We start from the raw sequence: 23,870 nt of genomic DNA on the forward strand, positions 1-23,870 counted from the left end.
TCCTATTCACTGGATTATTATTATGTTATTTTTTGACTGTTTTACTACAATTCTTTTGTTTGTATTAATTGATTCAGCATTTGTTTATCAAATATGTATACTATGTTATCGCACAATCTCATTATTATTTTTTGTATACCTATATATCAATTGTCATTATATGTACTATAACATGGTGTTCTTTTTTCCTTGCCTCCGCTCTGTTGAATATCTGTTGCAAATATATGGCTGCCCACTGCCAGTGACTAACATGTTAACTACACCTGGTGATCGATTCTATATCTGGCAACATGTAGCTAGTTTTGGTATTTAGCACTTAATTCCTTTTCCCTTGGTCGTCTTTATTTGACATCGATACATGAAGTACCAATATTCCATTCATTTATATAGTTCCAGCATGTTTCATTCCGGATTGTGTTCCCTCCTTTCTCCCTGTGCATCCCGGCACGGTGAGACACACACCGCAGTTAGCGGTGTGTCTCCTTGGTCTTTCCTCCATCTACCCTGGTCTCTGTATGGTCCAGTGGCGACCAATAAGCAGCCGTGGTGGTTCCCTTCCACTTCCGGTTGCGATCTCCGTGGCGGTGGAACGCAAGTGCCGGCTCCGCCCACACCTCGTCACGCTGGTGCGTGACGTATGGGGGCGTACCCGGCATCTGCGCTCCAGGGAGCCCTCCCTGCGAAGCCAGCTGAACTGCATTCTAATCAATTAGCCAGCACATATTAGTGCACCTCTCTTAGCACTCAGCCAGCGTTTTGTTTGCTGGCTGCAGTGTGGAGAGGACGTTTCCATTCTATTTCAATCTGGTTTAATATCAAGGTATGTGTAATCTCCTTGCCCCTAATTTTCAAAGGAAGAGATCCATCTATTTAATTATCTTCTCAATCATTCCTCGATCTTATGACATTCTGTAGTCCCTGATGTGGGCTCTCTTCCCCTAATATTACCTTTAAGCATATATTGTTTCCTAAATATATACTGTTTTTTGCATAATCCCCTTGATATGCCTAAACCGTTTTCTAATTAGTTGCTGTCTGCCTATCTTTCAGACCGGCAGTACCTATATTCCATTCAAGAGATTGCACCTGGCTTCCCCCCTTTTCTGAGGACTCCAGATGCCCAGTTTGATTGTCGGTCACGTCCCTAGGTTTAACAGCTGTGTCCTTCCTCTAAATACTAACATCTATTTACAATCCATACTGCCATACGTGCTTGCCAGATCAATCCATATCACCAGTTGTTTTTAACCCTTGTGCAGGCTTCTTTTAAACTCAGTTATGGTATAACCCTGTAAGTACTCATTATTTATGCTATATACTATGTGAACTGTATTAGTCACTTTATATCATGCAAGAATCTTTATAAATATTGGTTTTTCTTACACACCCATATTTTTATACCACCAGAGTACTGCTTGAACTCCCCTGAAGAAGGAGCAAGTATCTTTAGCTCCGAAACATGTCGGGTCATGTTCGAGCACTATGAGTTATGTCCTCTCTGTTTGTTTCTTGCTTGCACATTGTTCTTAATCTTTGATTTGTATTTGTATTTAAATAAAAAACTTCTTTATTTATATTATCTATCTATCCCTCCAATCTTTTGTGCCTAAAAAGTCCCAATTTAGGGGAACCTTAAATTTTCGTAATGCAACATCAAGGAATAGACTGAAGCCAAGGTTTGTATAGGGAGGACTTTTATTGTGCCTTCGGGGTTGTTTGGCTGCACAGGTTAGGTCAAAACGAACATGTGTACTTTGAGCCATTTACATGAAACGGTAATTGCGACACGCTTGTTTCAGCCTCCAACGTGTGAGGAGTAGATACCGAAACCCGCCCCACATTTGGCCGTGTAAAATAATCGGAGCTGGGGAGCGAGTGGGGGTTGATGAGCTGTATAGCTGTATGAAGTCACCGGGTTGAGGTCTTCTAGCTAGGGCCGTGTAAAATAGTTGGAGACCGGAAGCAGGCCAACACTGTTAAAGTTGGCACCTGGCAGTGTTGCTCCTAAACCAGGTGCAAAGGAGCGATTTGAATCGTCACGGGCAATGGTTTCGTCCGTGCAAGGGGGGGAAATGCAGGCCCCCTAAATTAGCCAAACAACTTTCGCGGTACATGAAGTCTGAGATTGGGGCTCGGGCCATGAGACCCCTCAGGAAGTGGCATAACCAAGGGAAACAGTTGGTGCATCCCTTTGTTTTTGATGTCTGGAGATGGGAGGAGTTCATTAAATTTAGGACTAGGCTCCAGGCAACAAAGATGCTAAGCGTAGCGCAATTGTGGCTTCAGAGAGCTATTATGGTCAATCAGCAAGGCGTGCATGAGGCGGTTTCAGTCCGGAAGAACCGCATTATGTACACTTGGCCTGATGAGATAGCCGAGTCCAGCGATCTGGTGAGAGAAGTGGAGGAAGCTCTTCCTGGGTTAACTTTACCGAGATGAGCCAGATCCGCTGACACTCAACCTGTCACTGTCTCCTGATTCACGGCTTGTTATCGACTCTACTGTCTCTGCACTTTAATCTCCATTTTCTTCAGCTCACAGTGCAGACCTCGATACTTGTAACACCCTCCCACCTCACAGTGTCTCTATCTCTCAACAGCCTGTCATAACAGCTGAACCCTCTCCTTCTAACTCTGTGGCAAACTAGAAGTTCTTTTAACAGGTCTGCTATGGATGTGGAAAGTAAGGGTACATCAGGAATAATTGTCCGACTAACCTGGTCCGTGGGGTAAGTGGCAATTTTTTCCGGAGGACCCGAAAATTTTAAAGGTAGGCATGGTCAGAAACGACTATGACATATCATAGGGCTTTGGTAAACCGGTGTCAGCTCACATCCTAGAGTAATTAAAATAGGCCCTCCCTTGCCTCACTGACACCAATGCAGCCAACATGGTTCTAAGATATCAAGACCCTAGAGGCAAGGTTCCCCTTCCAGGGGAGACAACTCCCACTGTAGGTCTCACAGGCCAGATAGTGTCTTTACAAAGACTGAACCTCTCTATTGCAGGCTAGGCCAGTTCTGCAAGGAGAAGCTTGTTTTTTTTTTTAGGTCATTGCATTTCTCTGGGTACCCAACATCTAACCACTCAGAGAATACAGACACTAGAGGACCCCCAAAGACCTCGTAACCTTAAACGATGCACTATTTTTGAACCCTGCTTCTCTTCTTCCTGTTAAGGAGGAAGAGAAGGGGGAGAAGGTCATGCAGAAAAATGGTAATTTTCAAAACTTTATCTTGCTCTCTCTCTTTCTTTTTCTCTTTCTCTCTCATCAATTTCTAACTTTAGTAGGAACAACACAATTGTCTTTCTTTGATGGATTGGCAATCAGCTGAGACCCCCATTCCAGACGCTTACCTTTTTGTAGATGGTTCCAGGTACTACACCCCAGATTGTAAGACCGAGATCAGAGGATCAATTTCTATACAGATTCGAGATACGCTTTTTTGGGTTGCCACATTATTGTGGTCCTGTCTGGAAGGCAAGAGGGTTCTTGACTAGTTTGGGGAGGTCAGTGAAATGTGCGGGGTTTATAGAGCTGTTCATTGCCTTCTGCTTGCCACACGAGATAACCATTCTGAAGGTAAAGGCTCATACTACTGAGACCACTATGGAAGCCAATGGAAATGCCTTGGCAGATAGAGCTGTAAGGAAGGTGCTCTGAGCCCTGGGGCAGAGACCCTGATGCTAGCCATCCCCCCTGACGTGTCGCTAGAGGAATTTAGTAAACTGTAGTTCAAAGTGGAAATGCCGGAAAAGAGGAGATGGACAGCCTTATGGCTACACAGGGTCCAGGCGACATCTGGGGTCTTGATGGTAAATGGTGTTTACCCAGATCGGTTTTTCCAATGATGGCCCACTCGGCTCATTACCCTGGGCATCAGACAAAACTGGTTATGTGTGCATAGGTGGAGGAGCATTGGATTGGCCCTGGCTTTTCTACCGCAGCTGAAAACGGTAATGGTACCGAGAAAGCACTCACCCAAACCGGAATATCCCTTTCAGCGCATCCAGATAGACTATATCACTTTGCCAAAGAACAGACGAGCGTGTCTTGGTCTGTCTGGATAGGTTTTCTGGGTGGCTAGAGGCTTTGCCCGTTCACAATGCCATTGCCACTGCCACCACGAAAAAGATCCTGTCTGAGATAGTTTGTCGCAGGAGGGGGGGCTGCCGGGAATGATCAAGTCAGATCGCGGATCACACTGCACTGGTCAGATCTTTGCAGAGGTACGTAAGGCGCTTAAGGGATTCAAAGTAGCGGTAAGGTTGAACGGCTGAATAGAAAGGGCCATGGCTCAAATGTTTTTTCATTGCTCTTTACCCCATCAGGAATGCCCCATGGGTTATCACCCTAGAAGTTTTTTTTGGGAGTCAACCAGAGACTGGATTGTACTTTCCTCAGCATCTGTAATTTTTACATTCTCAGCTGACGGGGTGGGTCTAGTCCTGGCAAAGGGAGCTCCAAAAGGTCCATCATAGGGTTCGGGAGTCTCTGCCGAACCCTGACACGATAACCGATGTACATTCTGTCCAACCAGGTGACTGAGTCGTTGTGAGGAAACGTCAAAGGACGGGATTGGAGCGGAGGTATTCTGAGGTATTACCAGGTTCAGCTGACAATGCCGACTTCTTTGAGGCTCTGGATCCATGCCAGCCACTGCAAAAAGCTGCTCAACTCCATCCAAGAATGATGATGAGGAGTATCATTTTTATTTACATATTTAGCAAGTGTGTTTTAGCAAGGGTAATGCATTTTCAGCTGACCAAGACGGCAAACAGGTCTAATGGCTGGGTGTGCTCCAAACCCCCACCTAGCTATTACACCCCAGCAATGGCAGATGTTCGTATAATCATGAAGACAACCGAGAGACACTTGTCCACAGAATTTAATGACACATTCCTAGAGGGTAACATCAATTTTAGTTTTTATGTTAGCTCTGGCTCTTGTTCTTTTCTGGTCAATACAATTTGGGTATCGGGACAATCAGGTAGTCCACGGCTGGGCTTTAACTTTAGTTTTGGCACCGGAACTAGATTCGTAGGATCTACAACCTGTGGGACAGGTATAGCAGTCATCTCACCAATGAAACTCCGGGTGTTTTTACTGTAGGAGAAAATGGTACTAGATTTTATTTTAGCTTCCAAGGGGGGTTTTTGTGAATTCATAGGGGAAGACTTCTGTTCCGGTATAGCAAACACCAGTGATAAGGTCCAAGCCCATATGGATAAGGTAACTTCATTGCAAGGCAGAGCTATAGCTAGCGAGGGTTGGAATCATTTTATTGCTTTGGGAGGTTTTGAGTATTTTTTTTTGTTCTCCATTGGATCTTGGTTGAAGAAAATAGAAGCATATATACTTATGTTGTTCTTGTTTCTACTCCTCCTATATGATCCTGTTGTCTGGTCGACCGAGTCACCAAAGCCCGAGCAGATGACCTCATCCTGATTGCTGAGACGAGACGCCCCAAGATTCCGCCCCTGCATCTGACGCCAAGGACCCCAGCCCGACCGCTGGTCAACGCATCCCATCATCTCATGCCCTCCCTCTGAGGTCATCTCCCGAAGAACGGAACCCAAGTGTTGTTTCCTTTCGATGGATTGTTTTTACCCGTTATCTTTTTCTTTTTATAAACTTTTTGAAATGGATTGTTTTATCGTGAGAAGAACTGTTCTGTTTATTTAGAAGAAGAAGAAGAAGATTCATCAAGGGACACATGGGAGCATATGACAAAGAGGAGGGGCTGTTGTGGAAATTTTGATAGACATTTCTTTAGTTAAATAGTCATAATGTCTCCCAGTGTCAGTTTTACCGATGATCGCCATTTACAGTGATTGTCGCTTTAACTGTCATTGCAGGAAAGACTTGGTGAAAATCTTCCATTGGATGAGATGGCAAAATACTATTAGCAGAGAGAGTCCATCGCACAGATCTATGTCTGCAGTTCGGGGCCCTGTGCTGCTGAGATATGTCTGTGATATGGAAATTCTTAGCATTTTACCAAGATAAATAGATAGCTCCTTTTAGTCACATTCGATCGGTGTGACTGAATGACTGCTGCTATTATCTTATGCAGATAAAATCTCATTAACTGGAACAAATAGAATGGTCACTATCAAAAATGCTTTATATGTGAATCATGTTTGATGAAGACCCACTAACAAGTAATGGACTCATGTTTTTGGATTGACATGAATGAACAATAAAAAGCCATGTGCCCCTTGTGGCAGTTGAGCCCTTTGTTCGCTCGTGTCGATTCATGGGCATGTACTCCAGTTTATATTGTGTTTTTTTTAATGTATACTTGTTCTGTGATTGGTTGTTTTGAAGCCACTCCCTGTAACTCCCTTTTGTTAAATAAACCTGATGTGTCCTGGAAGAGGGCAGTTTACTCAGAGGGACCCTCCAGAGAGCATCGGATTGACTACAGCAAGCGTGTCTGTTCATTTCTTTGCTACCAGTGCTTGGTAAACCGTTACACAAAAGAGCGGTACAATTGTACTTTTCAGTACAAGCTATTAATGGAGCTTGGTGCGTAATAATCTTGAGCGCACTGAAGCGGGTTTTCATGCTCCAAGCCCTAATTATTTCCACGACAGGCCTGTTCTGAGTGGAACCTGTCCAGTTAAACCACTGTATGGTCCGGGCCACTGTGTTGCAGCTCAGTTTCAGGGTCTTGGCAATCTTCTTAAAGCCTAGGCCATCTTTATGTAGAGCAACAATTCTTTTTATCAAATCCTCAGAGAGTTCTTTGCCATGAGGTGCCATGTTGAACTTCCAGTGACCAGTAAGAGAGTGAGAGCACCACCAAATTTACCACACCTGCTCCCCATTCACACCTGAAACCTTGTAACACTAACGAGTCACATGACACTGGGGAGAAAATAGCTAATTGGGCCTAATGTGGACATTTTCACTTAGGGGTGTACTCACTTTTGTTGCCAGCGGTTTAGACATTAATGGCTATGTGTTGAGTTAATTTGAGGGGACAGCAAATTTACACTGTTATACAAGCTGTACACTCACTACTTTACATTGTAGCAAAGTGTCATTTCTTCAGTGTTGTCACATGAAAAGATATAATACAATATTTACAAAAATGTGAGGGGTGTACTTACTTTTGTGGGATACTGTATATTTTATCTTGTACATGGGATCTTCAGGACAGATACCTATAGATATACAACACATTTTGGTCTGATTTTTTCCCCCCTGTGTCTGCCCCAGGTCGGAGAAAGGCCGTGTGCTAGTAAACCATGTTTGTATTTATTATGATGTACATAAATACAGATTATGTTCTATGTTTATGAAACACTAATATCGAGTCTGTTCATTTTAAGAGAAAACTGTCTGCACATCTTCATAGTCCTGAAGAAGCCTTGTGTGAAACGCGTTGACCAGTGAACAGACGAAGATAGAGGAATATGATCCAAAGCAAACACAGTGATGTGCCTCCGTCCCTATTGGTTAATGCAAACAGAAAACAGAGGTCGTGGGACTTTAAATGAGGCCAACTAAGATATACAAAAATAGAATCTGAACGTAGTCATTTATTATACATACAGTAATTGTTACAAATGTTGACAACAGTAATAAATATGATGTAGACATGTATACAAAAAAAAGCTGAGACAAAAAAATCCATATAGTAAGGAGATTGTTATAATAGTAATAAGATATATTCAGTAATAAAGTACATGGCCGTTACTAAATGTTACATCTAAGTGAAGAGAGGAAATATCTATACCTATACAAACCTTATGATATATACCAACTTATCCTTATATATGTATGATGTACATGAGTGAAATTAGTAGGAGACATTGATCTCCTGTGTACGAGCTGAGCTCAGTTTGGGGCCAGTTTCCTCATTTTATTGAGATCTGGTTTTAGATAAATGAATAAATGTTATTTTAGGATAAATCCATGTAGTTGTTATCTGTCTCATGCTGTGCCCTTAAAGTCCACACATATGACAGTAGTTCCTTGTGAACATCTGTAGGTTCCCATTTCTCTGAACAGATAGGATGTTGGGACTCTCATGAAAAAAAATGACGTGGGGTCCCCTCCCCCCTCCCAGTCTATACCAGGCCCATGCCAAAATGTAAAAAAATATATGCAGTGGGGTCCCTCCAAAATCCATACCAGATTCTTAACCTGAGCATGCAGTTTGGCAAGTCAGGAAAAGGAGGACAAGCGAGCGCCCCCCCCCCTTCCAACCCATACAAGGTCACATGTCCTCACCATGGGGTGGGGGTGGGTGTTTTGTGCCAGCTCTGCCCCCCCATCCCAAGGCACCTTGTCTCCAAGTTGATGTGGTTGTGGGGGTCTGCAGGCAGTGGACCATAGTACCTGAACCTATTCACCAAAAAAGTGGCAAAAAGTAATAAAAACACACACACAATTTTGGAAAAGACCTTTATGAAAAAATAAAATCCAGCCTCCCCCGATGTAGATCCGTCATCAATCACAACGCCCGCCGCACCCAAAAAAATAAATTAAAAAAGACGCTCTCGCCATCATGGAGGCCCTCTGCCTACTGCAGGCTCCCCGTTTCACATCTTTTATATAGGTAAGGGGCGGGGTCACCTGTCTACATCACCTGGAGACCACGCCCCTTCTGACATCAGGGACCTAGCATGCACTGGTCCATGAGGTCAGAAGGGGCAGTGCCACCAGGTGACGTAGACAGGTGACCCCGCCCCTTACCTATGTAAGAAATGTAAAATGGAAGAGGAGCCTGCAGTAGTTATTTTTTAATAAAGTATTTTTCAAAAATTGTGTGTGTGTTTTTAATAATATTTGACACTTTTTTGGTGAATAGATACAGGTACTATGGTCCCGATACTCACATGGGGGGGCGGGATCTGGGGGTCCCCTTGGTAAAAGGGTCTTTCAAATTACGACAAGCCCCTTGACAGCAGACCCCCACAACCACAGGCCATGGTTGTGAAGAAGAGGCCCTTGTCCCCATTAACATGGGGACAAAGTGCTTTGGGGTGGGGTGGGGGGGCAGAGCTTCCCCAAAGCACCCACCCCCCCCATGTTGAGGACATGTGGCCTCGTATAGTTAAGGAGGGGGGCCCTCACTCGTCCCTCCCACTTTCCTCACCTGCCAGGCTGCATGCCGGGATATGGTATGGATTTTAGGGGAGAACTCACGCTGTTTTTTTTTTTGGCTCCTATGGAGTGGGTGGGGGGCACGCCATTTTCTTCTATTGCCGGGCAATGCCGGCATTCTTTTCTTTACATTCAGCTGTCAGTGGGGAAGCCCGCTGACAGCTGATGAGTCTTGGTTGGTAAGGATGCGGGCGGGCGGCCGGCTTCCCGGCTTGCTGCCAAACAACCAGCTATTTCTTCACACAGAATTTGCATAAGTCGATCGTTTTTTTTGACTGATCCGAGTTGGAATTCAGTCGAAAATGAATAAATGAAACAAATTTTAACAGATTTCAACGAGATTCATTGCAATTTCATTTGGAGATTTGAATACATCCGAATCTAGGAATAACCAAAAATTTGTCGGAATTTGTATTCTCACGGAAACAAATTTCATGTGTCTAACACTTAATGGCCACCCGCTAACAGCTGGGCTTCCAGCCAATGCAAATGGCCGCCGATGGCAGGGCCCACTCTCCAGGCATTGATCCTCTACATATGTGTGCCATAACACCACCCTGCTGATAGCTGGGGACTCAATGACCACTCGGGACATCCTGGAAGACTTCTGGATACCAAAGGAAGCTCCTGACAGCACCAGACCCGCCCACCAATACTTCCAATAGGTAGGAAAAATTCATACAAAAATGGTCCTTTAAGTGAGGAGGACAAAAAAGAAACGCAGCCATTGGCTTATCCTGAACATTTATGGGGGTGGGGTCTTATGGGGGAGGAATGAGGGCGGGGCTACCCAAACGTATGCTGTCATGGACATCTGTCAGGAAAGCACATTATGGCCACTAGATGGAACTGACCATTATAGGAAATCCCAATTCACCATGACTGGGGGAATGGGGGTCACATTTCATCAACACATTTATAACAACCAGATCTGTAAGTGTTTGTAAAATCTTCCCGCACAAAATGTACTCAGCCAATGAAACGTAATGACTCCATTTTTATTTTTCTCCTGCTATCAATGGCCAACATGGGACAACACTTCATCCATGTCTCTGGTGATCTCTGATCTCCTTATGAAGTGTTTCTTACATGATGAAGATCAGCCATGGAGTATATCTGAGGTGTATATCAGGGTGTGCTTCTTCCCCACATGTCCAACAACATTCATATAGAAGACATTTCCCGCACTCAATGCACTAATACACCTCAAGGGTTGTGTGATACCCCTGATGTACAGGAAGACAGGACTTCAGTGAGGAACAATTCCCTTATTCAGGACAGGAAAGTGGCTTCTCCCCTGTGTGAGATCTCTGATGTCTGTAAAGATTGGACTTCCTTGCAAAACATTTCCCGCACTCAGGACAGGAATGCGGCTTTTCACCCGTGTGCAATTTCTGATGTGTGGAAAGATGTGATTTGCGTGAAAAACATTTCCCACACTCAGGACAGGAATACGGCTTCTCACCAGTGTGCGATCTCTGATGCGTGTAAAGAGTGGACTTCTGTGAAAAACATTTCCCGCACTCAGGACAGGAATACGGCTTCTCACCAGTGTGCGATCTCTGATGTGTGGAAAGATGGGACTTCTGTGCAAAACATTTCCCACACTCAGGACAGGAATACGGCTTCTCCCCTGTGTGAAATCTCTGATGTGACGAAAGATATGACTTGCTTGAAAAACATTTCCCACACTCAGGACAGGAATACAGCTTCTTACCAGTGTGCAATCCCTGATGAGTGGAAAGATTGGACTTCTGTGTAAAACATTTCCCGCATTTAGGACACGAATACGGCTTCTCACCAGTGTGCAATCTCTGATGTATAGAAAGAGTGGACTTCTGCATAAAACATTTCCCGCACTCAGGACAGGAATCAGACTTCTCACCCGTGTGCAATCTCTGATGTGTGGAAAGATATGACTTGCTTGAAAAACATTTCCCACACTCAGGACAGGAATACAGCTTCTTACCAGTGTGCAATCTCTGATGTGTGGAAAGATTGGACTTCTGTGAAAAACATTTCCCGCACTCAGGACAGGAATATGGCTTCTCCCCTGTGTGCAATCTCTGATGTTTGTAAAGATTGGACTTCACTGAAAAACATTTCCCACACTCAGGACAGGAATACGGCTTCTCACCAGTGTGCAATCTCTGATGCGTGAAAAGACTGGACTTCTCTGAAAAACATTTCCCGCACTCAGGACAGGAATACGGCTTCTCACCAGTGTGCAATCTCTGATGCGTGAAAAGATTGAACTTCTCTGAAAAACATTTCCCGCACTCGGGACAGGAATACGGCTTCTCACCGGTGTGGGATCTTTTATGTACAATAAGCTTGTATTTAAAGCGGAAACACTTCCTGCACTCAGTACAGGAGAACCTCTTCTCTGTTGGAAGGACGGCACTGTCCCTCACAGTCTGAAGTTCCTCAGGATAAGAGGAATACGATGGTCCGGCACCGCCCCGCACAGTCTGAGGTTCCTCAGGATAAGAGGAATACGATGGTCCGGCACTGTCCCTCACAGTCTGAGGTTCCTCAGGATAGGAGGAATACGATGGTCCGGCAACGTCCCTCACAGTCTGAGGTTCCTCAGGATAAGAGGAATACGATGGTCCGGCACTGTCCCTCACAGTCTGTGGTTCCTCAGGATAAGAGGAATACGATGGTCCGGCACCGCCCCGCACAGTCTGAGGTTCCTCAGGATAAGAGGAATACGATGGTCCGGCACTGTCCCTCACAGTCTGTGGTTCCTCAGGATAAGAGGAATACGATGGTCCATCTACACTGTGTGGTCCCGGATGGACATTTGAGGTAGCCGGGTTTTCTCCTGGACTATACTGTGTGATGTCCACATCTTCTACTTTACAGTCTGGAGACAAAGTGAGACAATCCTCTGAGGTTTTCCTCATCTCCCGTCCATCTACTAAAATAGAAATACAAAGATTATTACTAGACATCAGCAGATTGGTTCCCCTAAACCAGGACTCCACCCACATCAGGCAGCTTTGTCTCTGAGGATCTTACAATTCCCCCCTCAAGGTAACTAGTAAATGGGTCCTCTGATCTCCTACCAGTTAATTTCTTTATTTATGGACCTTAGTCAGAGAATGAGGAAACAACGAGAACTGTCTTTTATAGGAGTGACAGCGATGAGGGGATTATAGGACGAGTGTCCCCTCCCCCTCTATCACTCATTGCCATCTTCCCAACACAAGAAGTCCTGCACTTCCTTATTTTGTCCATGATTTAGTCATGAATAACAGCGGGGCTGAGCCCCACCAGAGGTCAGAGAGTGAGGATAGGGGGAGAACAACCAAGATGAAGACTGGACTGATCCTGAAAACCACCATCATTGGGTTACTGTAAAAGTCTGTCCTCCAATCAAATCATCAGATATAAAATAAAATTTCCAGCTGGTAGGAAATGGGCGTAACAAAAGAGAATCCATATTATGTGTATATATAGCAGTGGGTAGAGGGGAGAAAGCAGAAGTCAGGAGTCTGTAATGTACAACATGGAGTATACAATGCAGGGATCAGGAGAATGTAATATACAACATAGAGTATATAGTGCAGAGGTCAGGAGTATGTAATGTACAACATAAAGTATATAGTGCAGGAGTCAAGACTCATAATATTGGTATTCAGTAATCAGTGGTGGCTTACACGTATTCATGTCATATATCTATTTAGTGTTAATGACCCACCTGTGCTGATCTCTGTAGGAGTGTCCTCCTCTTTACATGTCCCCATTATTCCATCCTCCCCAATAGACTGCTGATCATCTCTCACATACGTCTCTTCTTCTTCTGCTTTAACCTCAACTTTAGAATCTCTCAGGTTTCCACTCTGAATATAGAATAAAAATGACATCAATGGTAACAATGCAGATAATGTACAGATCCTAATGTTACTATCAGTGATTGTTCCTCATCTACCTGATGATGGTGAGGGATGGTGTGACCTTCCTGTGTGGAATCCCGGGAATACAGAGGACGGGGACATCTCTCTGGTGGGTTCCTGGTATTTGGTGGCTCTATCATATCCTTGTGTCCTTCTGAAAACTCCTCCATCACTCCATACTCCTCATCCTCCTCTTTAACAACAATATTATAATCCCAGAGGTTTCCACTCTGAATATATAATAAAACATTCATTGTAACAAACATGCTGTGTATAAATCATAACTACTAATAAGTGTCAATCATTTACTTGATGATGGTGAGGGATGGTGTGATCCTCCTGTGTGGAATCCCGGGAATACAGAGGACGGGGACATCTCTCTGGTGGGTTTCTGTAGCTGGATGACTCCTCCATGGTGTCCTGGTACAGATCTTTGCGTTCCTTTAGAAACTCTGACTCCTCCATCACCCCATCCTCATCATCCTCCTCTTTTATCTCTTCTTTAACCTCAACTTTAGAATCTCTCAGATTTCCACTCTGAATATATAATAAAAATGACATCAATGGTAACAATGCAGATAATGTACAGATCCTAATGATACTATCAGTGATTGTTCCTCGTCTACCTGATGATGGTGAGGGATGGTGTGACCTTCCTGTGTGGAATCCCGGGAATACAGAGGACGGGGACATCTCTCTGGTGGGTTCCCATTACTGGATCCATCTGTAGGAAACACACACACTGACTGAATACATTGTTTCTATGTGTTTATCAGATGATGGGGGATCTAGGTGGAGCCTCCATACTGCTCTCTCCTTTACAATAAAGTCTCCTCTTACCCGGTGATGTGAGGGGCGGCTGATTCTCCATCATGACGTCCTTGTAGAGATCCTTGTGTCCTTCTAAATAGTCCCACTCCTCCATGGAGGAATAGACAGTGACATCCTGACACCTTATAGAAACCGGACACACACAATGATACAGTCACCATCCAGACACAAATAGAAGACACTGCTGAAAGAAGCAGCAAAGAAGTGATGCATGATGATATATGATATATGTGGAGCAGAGGAGCAGAGCAAAGTGCGGGATCAGTGGCTGTGTGCGAGTGAGAGGAGCGGGTGTGTGACCGACTGCTTGTGGGTGTGTGAGTAACCGTCCCCCCAGTAGAGCGGCGAGGGCGAGCGGTGCTAGAACCCCCCCCCCCACCGGAAGTAAAAGCGGGCGGCTAGCGGGTCGGTAACCCCCCCCTCCCTTGTGCGGGCGGCGAGCAGTGCAGTAACCCCCCCTTTTGCAGCGGGCGGCGAGCGGTGGGGTAACCTCCCCCCCGGACAGAGAGGGAGAAGAGGAGACTAACAGAGCAAAGGCTGACCAGGAAGTGACAGAGGGAGGCGGGTGCAGAGGGGAAGACTGACCGACTGAGGGAGGAGGGAGGAATCCTTGTCAGGAACTGCAAGTGACAGGCTTAAAGGGACACACACTAGGTAAGTAAGACCGGTGACTGGTGACTGAGATTGAACACTGACTGAGGGTGTAGTGTAGTACCTGAGTGTCTGTGAGTACCTATTACTACCCGAGTGCCTGTGAGTACCTATTACTACCTGAGTATCTGTGAGTACCTATTACTACCTGAGTATCTGTGAGTACCTATTACTACCTGAGTGTCAAGATGGGAGAACTGGACCTGCTGATGTTTGAGGAGGATTTAGATTTTGTGGGGATTACAGAGACTTGGTTTGACAACTCTCATGACTGGATGGCGACCATTCAGGGGTATTCCCTTTATCACAGAGATAGAGAAGGTAAAAAAGGGGGAGGGGTATGTCTGTATATTAAGAACAGTGTACAGGTAAGTATGAGGGATGATATTAATAATGGAGCTATGGACGAGGTAGAATCCCTATGGGTAGAACTTCAAAGGGAAGGCACTGTGGGGAAGGCATACTTGCCAACTGTCCCATTTTTGGTGGGACAATCCCGGCAAGTAGGACCCTGTCCCGTGTAATTTAGTCTGCCGGGACTAGTCCCGGCAAATCAGTGTTGCCTCGGGCTGCCCATAATTTGCTAAACCACATTGGACACAGAAAATGGCCATCATAAGGCAGGACTAATCAAAACCAATTATAGCTCTCGTGGGGGCGGTGCTGTGGTGTATTATCGTGAGATTCAGGCTAGAGTCTAATTTGAATGAAAGTTTGTGAGCCAGCCAAGAATGCGCCTTGTCTTTCCGCCCGAAGTCTGCTATTGTCCCCCTTGGTAAGGAGCTGTGTGAGGGTTTCTCTCTCCTGTGTGTCTCTATCTGTCCCTCTCCATAGTAAGGGCCAATGGCGTGCCAGCGGGGAAGCGCTGTCAGATCCCGGCATCTCTCAGTGTGAAGGCAGCTCGGCTGCAGTGACAGCTCCTTCAGTCCGGGGGGGGATGGGCAGCGAGAAGAAGCCAGGTGAGTGCCCGAGTCAGTGTGTGTGCTGTTGTATAGGAGGGGGATGGGGCAGTTGCATATAGAGGAATTGATCTTTCCCTATTCCTCCTGCAGTATTCAGTGGCAGCAGGAGGAATAGGGAAAGACTAATTCCTCTATATGTAGCTGCCCATCCCCCTCCTATACAACTTCTTTTGCTGGCCCCCCCGGTGCTCTCCAGCCCCCCTCAATGCTCTTAACCCCCCTCCAGTGTAACTCCCCCCTCCAGTGCCCTTAGCCCCCCCCAGTACCCAATAGCCCCCCCGCCATTGCTCTTTAGCCCCCCCAGTGCTTTTCATCCCCCCCATGCTCTCTGGCTCCTCCAGTGCTCCCTGGCTCCACCCTCTGTGATTTCTAGTTTCCCCCTGTGCTCTTCATCCCCCTGGCTTTCCCTGCCTGCCCCCCCCCCCAGTGCTACCTGTTCCCCCCCTCCCCCCAGTGCTCTCCATCTTCTGCACCTTCCAACCCCCCTGCAATGCTTTCCAAACCCCTCCCTTAATTTTCTTCAGTCTCTCCCCCCCCCCGTGCCCTTCAGATCCTCTAGTGCTCTCTGCTTGCCCTGTGCTTTCCGGCCCCCTTAGTGCTCTTCCGCAGTCTCTGACCATCTCCTGTACTGTGTCCGCAGTCTCTGATCATCTCCTGTATCATGTCCTCAGTCTCTCTCTGACCATCTACTGTATCGTGTCCTCAGTCTCTGACCATCTACTGTATCATGTCCTCAGTCTCTGACCATCTCTTATATTATGTCCTCATTCTCAGACCATCTACTGCAGGGGTCTTCAAACTATGGCCCTCCAGTTGTTTAGGAACTACAATTCCCATCATGCCTAGTCATGTTTGTGAATGTCAGTTTTACAATGCCTCATGGGATGTGTAGTTCCGCAACAGCTGGAGGGCCGTAGTTTGAGGACCCCTGATCTACTGTATCATGTCCTGAGTCTCTGACCATCTACTCTATCATGTCCTCAGTCTCTTGTATCATGTCCTCAGTCTCTGACCATCTACTCTATCATGTCCTCAGTCTCTGATCATCTCTTGTATTATGTCCTCAGTCACTGACCATCTACTGTATCGTGTCCTCAGTCTCTGACCATCTACTGTATCATGTTCTCAGTCTCTGATCATCTCTTGTATTATGTCCTCAGTCACTGACCATCTACTGTATCGTGTCCTCAGTCTCTGACCATCTTCTGTATCATGTCCTCAGTCTCTTGTATCATGTCCTGAGTCTCTGACCATCTACTGTATCATGTCCTCAGTCTCTGACCATCTCTTGTATTATGTCCTCAGTCTCTGACCATCTACTGTATCGTGTCCTCAGTCTCTGACCATCTACTCTGTCATGTCCTCAGTATCTGATCATCTCTTGTATCATGTCCTGAGTCTCTGACCATCTACTGTATCATGTCCTCAGTCCCTGGTCATCTCTTGTATCAAGTCCTGAGTCTCTGACCATCTACTGTATCATGTCCTGAGTCTCTGACCATTTACTGTATCATGTCCTGAGTCTCTGATCATCTCTTGTATCATGTCCTCCTGAACTATGCCCATAGGATTACCATGATTTTGGGCCATCTTTACAGTTTAAGTGCAGTTCAAAATGCAGTCAATGGTGTTCAGTGTGAAAGGGTCCTTAATGTACATAAAAAGGCACAGCAAATTTGCATGAAACCCAGTCTCTGGTGTGAATGGGCCCCAAATTCTGTATATATGCGATTCAGAGAGATCACCCCACACTGTTCAGGTAAGGGTAGTTCAGGGCTGGGGTGACAGAGGGGGTCACAAGGCTGGGGTGATGGAGGGGTCACAGGTAAAGGATGGGGCGATGGAGGGGTACAGGTCAGGGTTGGGGTGATTGAGGGGGGGTTAGGGTTGGGGTGATGGGAGGGGTCACAGGTCAGGGTTGGGGTGATGGGTAAGTAGTTCAGGTAAGTCATCTCTCTCATCACTGATCTTACAATGCAGAGGCCTCATGTTTTGTTTAGGATGCTGAAGTTGGCTCCTTATTCGGCAGCTTATGTGACTGCTGAAATTAGCCGCTTTCTGAAACAGCTTCTTATTCGGGTCAGATATTTATTTACTAAACAATCATCTGCAAAGTTTGTAATGAAGTTGTGAAGTTTGGCAACAATTCTATCCCCCCTAATTGCCATGTATTTAATGGGGTAATTCTGAATAAATACCTTTTTCTCTATAAAACCATCTTGGCTCACCCAGATGTGACTTGTTTTCAAATAGTTGAGCACCTCTCTATTAGCCCACCTTCAGATTGGTCTGATTTGACATGCAATGCAATGGCACCGTCTGTATCTGTGCAGCGTTGCACCGATTCCCAACAGTAGTTTCTGTACTTCTCTCATTATTGAGTAGACCCTATAATCTGATGATAAATAGCAGAGATTAATTATGCTGAGTGGGCGGAGCTTTAGGGAAGTAGGTGTGGTGGGTAATTGATAGCTGTGCTGCACAGTGTCCCTGGAAATTTCTTTTAAATGTTGGCAACTATGGGAAGGTAATATTGGGCATATGCTATAGGCCCCCCAACCAGAGGGAGGAGGGGGAGGCGGATCTCCTTTTACAGATAGGATTGGCAGCAAGGATGGGAAATGTCATTATAATGGGGGACTTTAATTATCTAGATATAGACTGGGCAGAAGGAACCGTGCATTCAGCCAAGGCTCGGCAGTTCCTAAATGTTTTGCAGGACAATTTCATGGGTCAGATGGTGAACGCACTGACAAGAAACAATGCGGTACTTGACCTACTGATTACCAACAATACAGACCTGCTCACGGATATAGAAATACGGGGCAACTTAGGAAACAGTGACCATAGGTCAATTAGTTTCAGTATTAATTATAGTAATAGGAAACACAAGGGTAATATAAGAACACTGAATTTCAAAAGAGCCAATTTCCCTAAACTGCGCTCTCTGCTAGAAAATATCAAATGGGATAGAACCCTGGGAACAAAGAACACGGAGGAAAAATTGGAGTGCTTCAAGAGCATACTAAACAAAGGGATTGACCAGAGCATTCCAAAGGGAAATACATTTAAAAGAGCAAAACTAAACCCTGTGTGGCTAAACTCCCACATAAAAATGCATATTAATGCTAAAGGAAAGGCCTTCAAAAAATACAAGACTCAGGGGTCATTGGCAGCATTCAAGTATTACAAAGAGTGTATTTTGGAAAAAAAAAGAAATGTAAAGACAAAATTAGGGCAGCTAAAATAGAACACGAGAGACATATAGTGGAGGAGAGTAAAAAGAACCCCAAGAAATTCTTTAAGTATATAAACAGTAAGAAAGCGAGGCCAGAACACATTGGCCCCATAAAAGACGATAAGGGAGTTTTGGCCACAGAGGACAGGGAAAAGGCGGTAGTGTTAAATAATTTCTTCTCTTCAGTCTTCACAAAAGAATTGGGGGGGCTACACTAACCCAGCTTGTAAGGCCAAACTAAACAACACACCTCAGGAAATACCGCCATGGCTAACAGAAGATAGACTTAGAACTAAACTAGAGAAACTTAACATAAATAAATCCCCGGGATCGGATGGCTAGCACCAGAGGGTTCTTAAAGAGCTCAGCCAGGTGATTGCCAGACCATTATTCTTGATCTGTAAGGATAGTATACAGACGGGTATGGTGCCAGCTGATTGGAAAAAAGCCAACGTGGTACCAATATTTAAAAAAGGGCCGAGATATATCCGGGTAACTATAGGCCGGTCAGCCTAACATCAGTAGTCTGCAAGATTTTGGAGGGGATGTTAAGGGACCACATACAAGACTTTAGTAATGAAAATGGTATTATTAGTAGAGATGGCCTTGCGGTTCGCCCGACGGTCGGTTTTCGGGCGAATTTTGCTTGTTCGCTACCCACCAAAATTTCGGACACATGGCGTCGTTCGGGGCGGCCATATTTGTTTACATTGAAAGGGGTTTGCTCGTGGCAGGTGATCCAAAGAAATGTGCCACATCCCTAAATGCAAGTAGAAAGGAAAATTCCCCTGAGTTTGGGATTTTTTAGGCACACAAATGTAAACGATTCAAAGATCTATGCAAATGCATAGATCTTTGAATCGTTTACATATGTGTGCCTAAAAAATCCCAAACTCAGGGGAATTTTCCTTTTCTACTTTCTATTTGTTTACATTGGGGAGAACTTTGACCTGTGACACAGCCGTCAGGTGGAACGGGACAGCCAATTGAAACATTCCAGCACATGGACAGTCCCCCTACCTTATAAACAGACCAGATCTGGCGGCCATTTCACATTTCGCTTTCTGCCAGTGTAGGGAGAGGTCTGCTGTGCTCATTAGGGAGAGTTTGCTAGACACATATAGCGCTGTGAAGATCCACAAAAGCCCTTTTCAGGGCTGGTATTTCGGGTATAGGCCTTCCACAGTCTCTTTTCAGGTTAGGGACAGGTATCCAGTGGTTGCTTTAGGGGCAGTTACAGATCGGCTGCAGTCACACAGAAATCGCTTTGTCAATGTCCACAAAAGTCATTTAAAGGGCTGCAAATTTTTTGGTATTGCTGTGCAGTGCACTAAAAAGGGGGGCGGGGGAGGGGGTTAATCCACAATATAATATACTTTGTAGAAAGCATATTATAGTGGATTAGTACTATTATTGTGCACTGTGCAGCATTGTGACAGGTGTGGTGGTGAGACTGAGACACTACACACAGTGGCAAACTCCCTGGGCAATTATTTGTAGAACTGGTGTGACAGACCAGTAGCCCCCCAATAGCACATATTGAAGCGGGGTGTTATTTAACAGTATACTTTTCTAAGAGTGTATTTTAGTCCTGCAAAAATTTGGCCTCTCTTGCTGTGTTGCCTGTGCTACACACAGTGACAACAGTTACTGTCCAATTATTTGTAGAAATGTGATAGACCAGTGCCCCCCCCCCAATAGCACAGATTGAAGTGGGGTTTTATCTGAGTATACTTTTACAAGTGTATTTGTGTCCTGCAACAACATTGCCTCTTTTGCTGGGTGAAGTCTGATACACACAGTGCCAAATTCACTGGTTAATTTTTTCAACTGGTGAGATAAACTAGTAGCCCCCCAATACCACAGATTGAAGTGGGGTGTTATCTACCTTTTTCCAGATATACTGCGATTCTCTAGAGACATTTGTCACAGGGTAATTAAAAAACATGACAGGCAGAGAAAGAGGCAGAGACTTACACAGGGGTAGGGCAGGAGCAGTAGGCCTGAGCCTAAGTGTGAAGTTTCAAAAGCCGCATGCAATTACGACAAAGGACGCACCAGACTTGGTTGAGTGGGTCACTCAGCCTTCCTCTTCTGCACCCTCCTCATCCTCTCTATCTGCACCCTCTTCACGCTCTGCTATGTGCACCCCCAAAGACACCACCACCAGCACATACCCTCTACTTGAGTCACTGGAATTATTTTCCGATCCATCACAAGACGTTTGTGTTGCACAGCCATTGTTGGCATTGGATCAGGAAGAGGAGGTAGCAACAGCCGCCACTAAGCAGTCTGACGACAGTACCCAGATCAGCCCAAGGAGGTTGGTCCCCGCTGTTGCTGCCTACTCCGAGATCTCGAATGTTAGTGGTGGGGAAGATGTCGTGGATGATGACGAGTCTATGGACGTCACGTGGGATTCCTCAAGAGAGGAAGAGGAAGGGAGTTCAGAGGGAGAGACAGACCAGCAGATAGGGAGAAGAGGCAGGCAGAACTTGCATTGCAGAAGAGGTAGAAAGCAGACTGCAAATGTATCAGGAGCGAGCCATCAACCATGTACAGTCACATCTGGCGCTCCCAGGACACCGGCACATGGCTCCGCAGTGCGGGCTTTTTTTTTAAGTGTCCGTTGCTGACAACAGTATTGCCATCTGCAGCCTTTGCAGTAAACGCATAAGTCGCGGTAAGCCCAACACTCACCTAGGGACAACCGCCTTAAGAAGGTACCTGAACTCCCATCACTGAGCCCAGTGGGAGCAACACCATCAGAAGTTGATAAGGCAAAGAAACAGTGCAGATTTGGTGTAATAGACAATAAAGTGCTCAACGTGACTAAATATGTATATATAAATAGATATCAAAATTCAAATTCTATAATAAAAATAGTTGAAGTTGAAGTTTTTACGCAAAATTAATATTAAAAAACATTTTTTTAACAAGGGAGATTTTAAACAAGTCAACACTGGAAGATATAAATACACAGAATTAAGAAACAAGTCTATTTTTAATCCCAAAACTAAGAACCCCCATTTTAGTGAGGTTTTTAAAGCATTGGTAGAACAAGAGATTGAACTACTAAACATAAAGGCCGGGAAGAAGCAAGCAGATATTGACCTTGAAATAAAAACATTAGAGAATAAGAAGAATGTAGTCATCAGACCGGCTGACAAGGGGGGGGCCTGGTCATTCTCAACAAACAGGACTATCTTGATGAACTCAACAGTCTTGTGGGAGACCAGGAAACATATGAGAAACTCAAAGGAAACCCAACAAATAAAAACAAAGCCAAACTGAAAAGAATGATCAAGAGAGCGCTAAAACGATGAACTAATTACCAAGAAAGAAGCAAAATACTTGGTCCCAAGTGCCCCCCGAATACCTGTAATCTACCAGATTCCCAAGGTCCATAAGAACAAAGACAAACCCCCTGGCCGACCCATCATCAGCGGGATAGAATCTGTTTTTAGTAGACTAGGGGAATATTTGGATTGTTTCCTACAACCCCTGGCCAAAACCTTTCCGGCCTACCTGCAGGACAGCAAGGAGGTCATTCAAGTATTGGAACAGATTGATACCCACCAACAACAGATCCTGGCAAGTGTGGATGTAGATTCCCTATATACAAATATACACCAGTCACATGCGTTGGAGGCAGTAAGATGGGCCCTAACCAGGTCCGACATGTCTGAGGAGCAAATCGACTTCCTTCTACAAGCCCTGGAACTGGCCATGAGTGAGAATTACTTTTGGCACAGTGGCAGTTTTTACAGACAAAAAAAGAGCGTCGCCATGGGCGCGAAGTATGCCCCATCGGTAGCCAATATCTTCCTTAGTAAATGGGAGGAAGAGGTTATCTATAGCAGAGAGAGGCCAGAACTACGTCTATACAAGCGCTATATAGACGATATCCTGATCGTGTGGGAGGGGAGTTCGGAATCCTTTCAGGATTTTATGGAAGAAATAAGAATGAATGATTATTCCATCTCCTTCTCCGACACATGGAGCAAGGATAGTATCAACTTCCTTGACCTAGCCATTTACAAGAAGGAAGAAAAACTATGCACCAGGACCTACTTCAAAGAAGTTGACCGGAATGGGTACATCTCAAAACACAGTTGCCACCATCCAAGGTGGCTCAATGCGGTACCCAAAAGCCAACTGATTAGGATCAGGCGGAATTGTGATGATGAGAGTGATTACAATGAACAAGCCGATACCATTATCAGTAGATTTGAAGAGAAAGGGTACAACTTACAGTCTTTACTAAAAACTAAAGAAGAAGTCCGTCAACTGGATAGGAAGGAAATGATCAAAACACACACTAAGATCAGGAATAACAACTACGGCACCGCCTTTATGACTGCTTTCACTCGACAATATAGGGATTTAGAAAAAATACAAAAACATTGGCATATATTACAAAAAGATACCACCTTTGAACAAATATTCCTAAGAAACCGCAATTTATTTATACTAAACCTACCACTCTGAGACATAGACTGGCTAGGAATGTAGTAAATCCCCCTAAATCCATAGGGAAATTCCTGGATTTGGTGGGTTTTTATTCTTGTGGAAGATGCGTCATTGTAACGCTCATGCGTTTTTGTTAGTGGATGGATTTGCAGCTGCAGAATTGTCACACTCAGTAGTCGTGTAGAGATTCTGTTGAACAAACATATCCAACTCTCAGGACTTCATCACTGTGCACAGCCTGTTTATGCAATATACATACACTCAATCTGATGTTAATGGAGGGATAGAATATGTGAGAGTATATAGGTGAGAGACAGGCTATAGTATGGTGAGCACCTAGGAGTAGTATTAGGAGAGTGTTTAGGTGATGGTAGTAAGCAGATAGGTTCTAATGTCAAGTATAGTGCAGATGGTAGGGGACAGCAGATGGAGTATACAAGACAGAGTAACCTAGTGCAAGGATAGTTGATGGTAGTCCCAAGAGCTAACAGTCTATGCAGATGATAGGAAATAGCTTAGATAGAGATAGTCCTGGTATATGCAGTAGATGACAGTAGAAGTGCAGGTTAGTAAGGAATCCCCTGTGGGGTACTTATCACTAGATAGGTAGTAGTAACAAAGTTCAGTAGTGAGAGGTGATCCAGTAGCGAGATACGGATCGGCAGCGAGGTTCCGGTTCAGTTCAGGCAAAGG

At 45.0% G+C, this 23,870-nt stretch overlaps 2 protein-coding genes across 2 annotated transcripts in view; both read right to left on the reverse strand.

Annotated features, from left to right (window-relative positions):
* The window catches only part of LOC309550248 (uncharacterized protein), a gene marked incomplete at its 3' end in the record, with an annotated part of 251,308 nt that overhangs the window by 186,470 nt on the left and 40,968 nt on the right, over positions 1–23,870 (reverse strand). The window lies entirely within an intron of this gene.
* The window catches only part of LOC309550687 (uncharacterized protein), a 411,684-nt gene that overhangs the window by 51,825 nt on the left and 335,989 nt on the right, over positions 1–23,870 (reverse strand). The window contains exons 11-12 of the mRNA XM_082251022.1: positions 13,332–13,559; positions 13,058–13,252 (exon numbers count right to left, since the gene is read on the reverse strand). Coding sequence (XP_082107148.1) covers positions 13,058–13,252; positions 13,332–13,559 — 423 coding nt within the window. The remainder of the gene's footprint in view (positions 1–13,057; positions 13,253–13,331; positions 13,560–23,870) is intronic.

The sequence above is a fragment of the Pelophylax lessonae genome (genome assembly GCF_965119305.1).
Source record: "Pelophylax lessonae genome assembly, chromosome: 3".
In the NCBI taxonomy this organism is placed as follows: domain Eukaryota; kingdom Metazoa; phylum Chordata; class Amphibia; order Anura; family Ranidae; genus Pelophylax; species Pelophylax lessonae.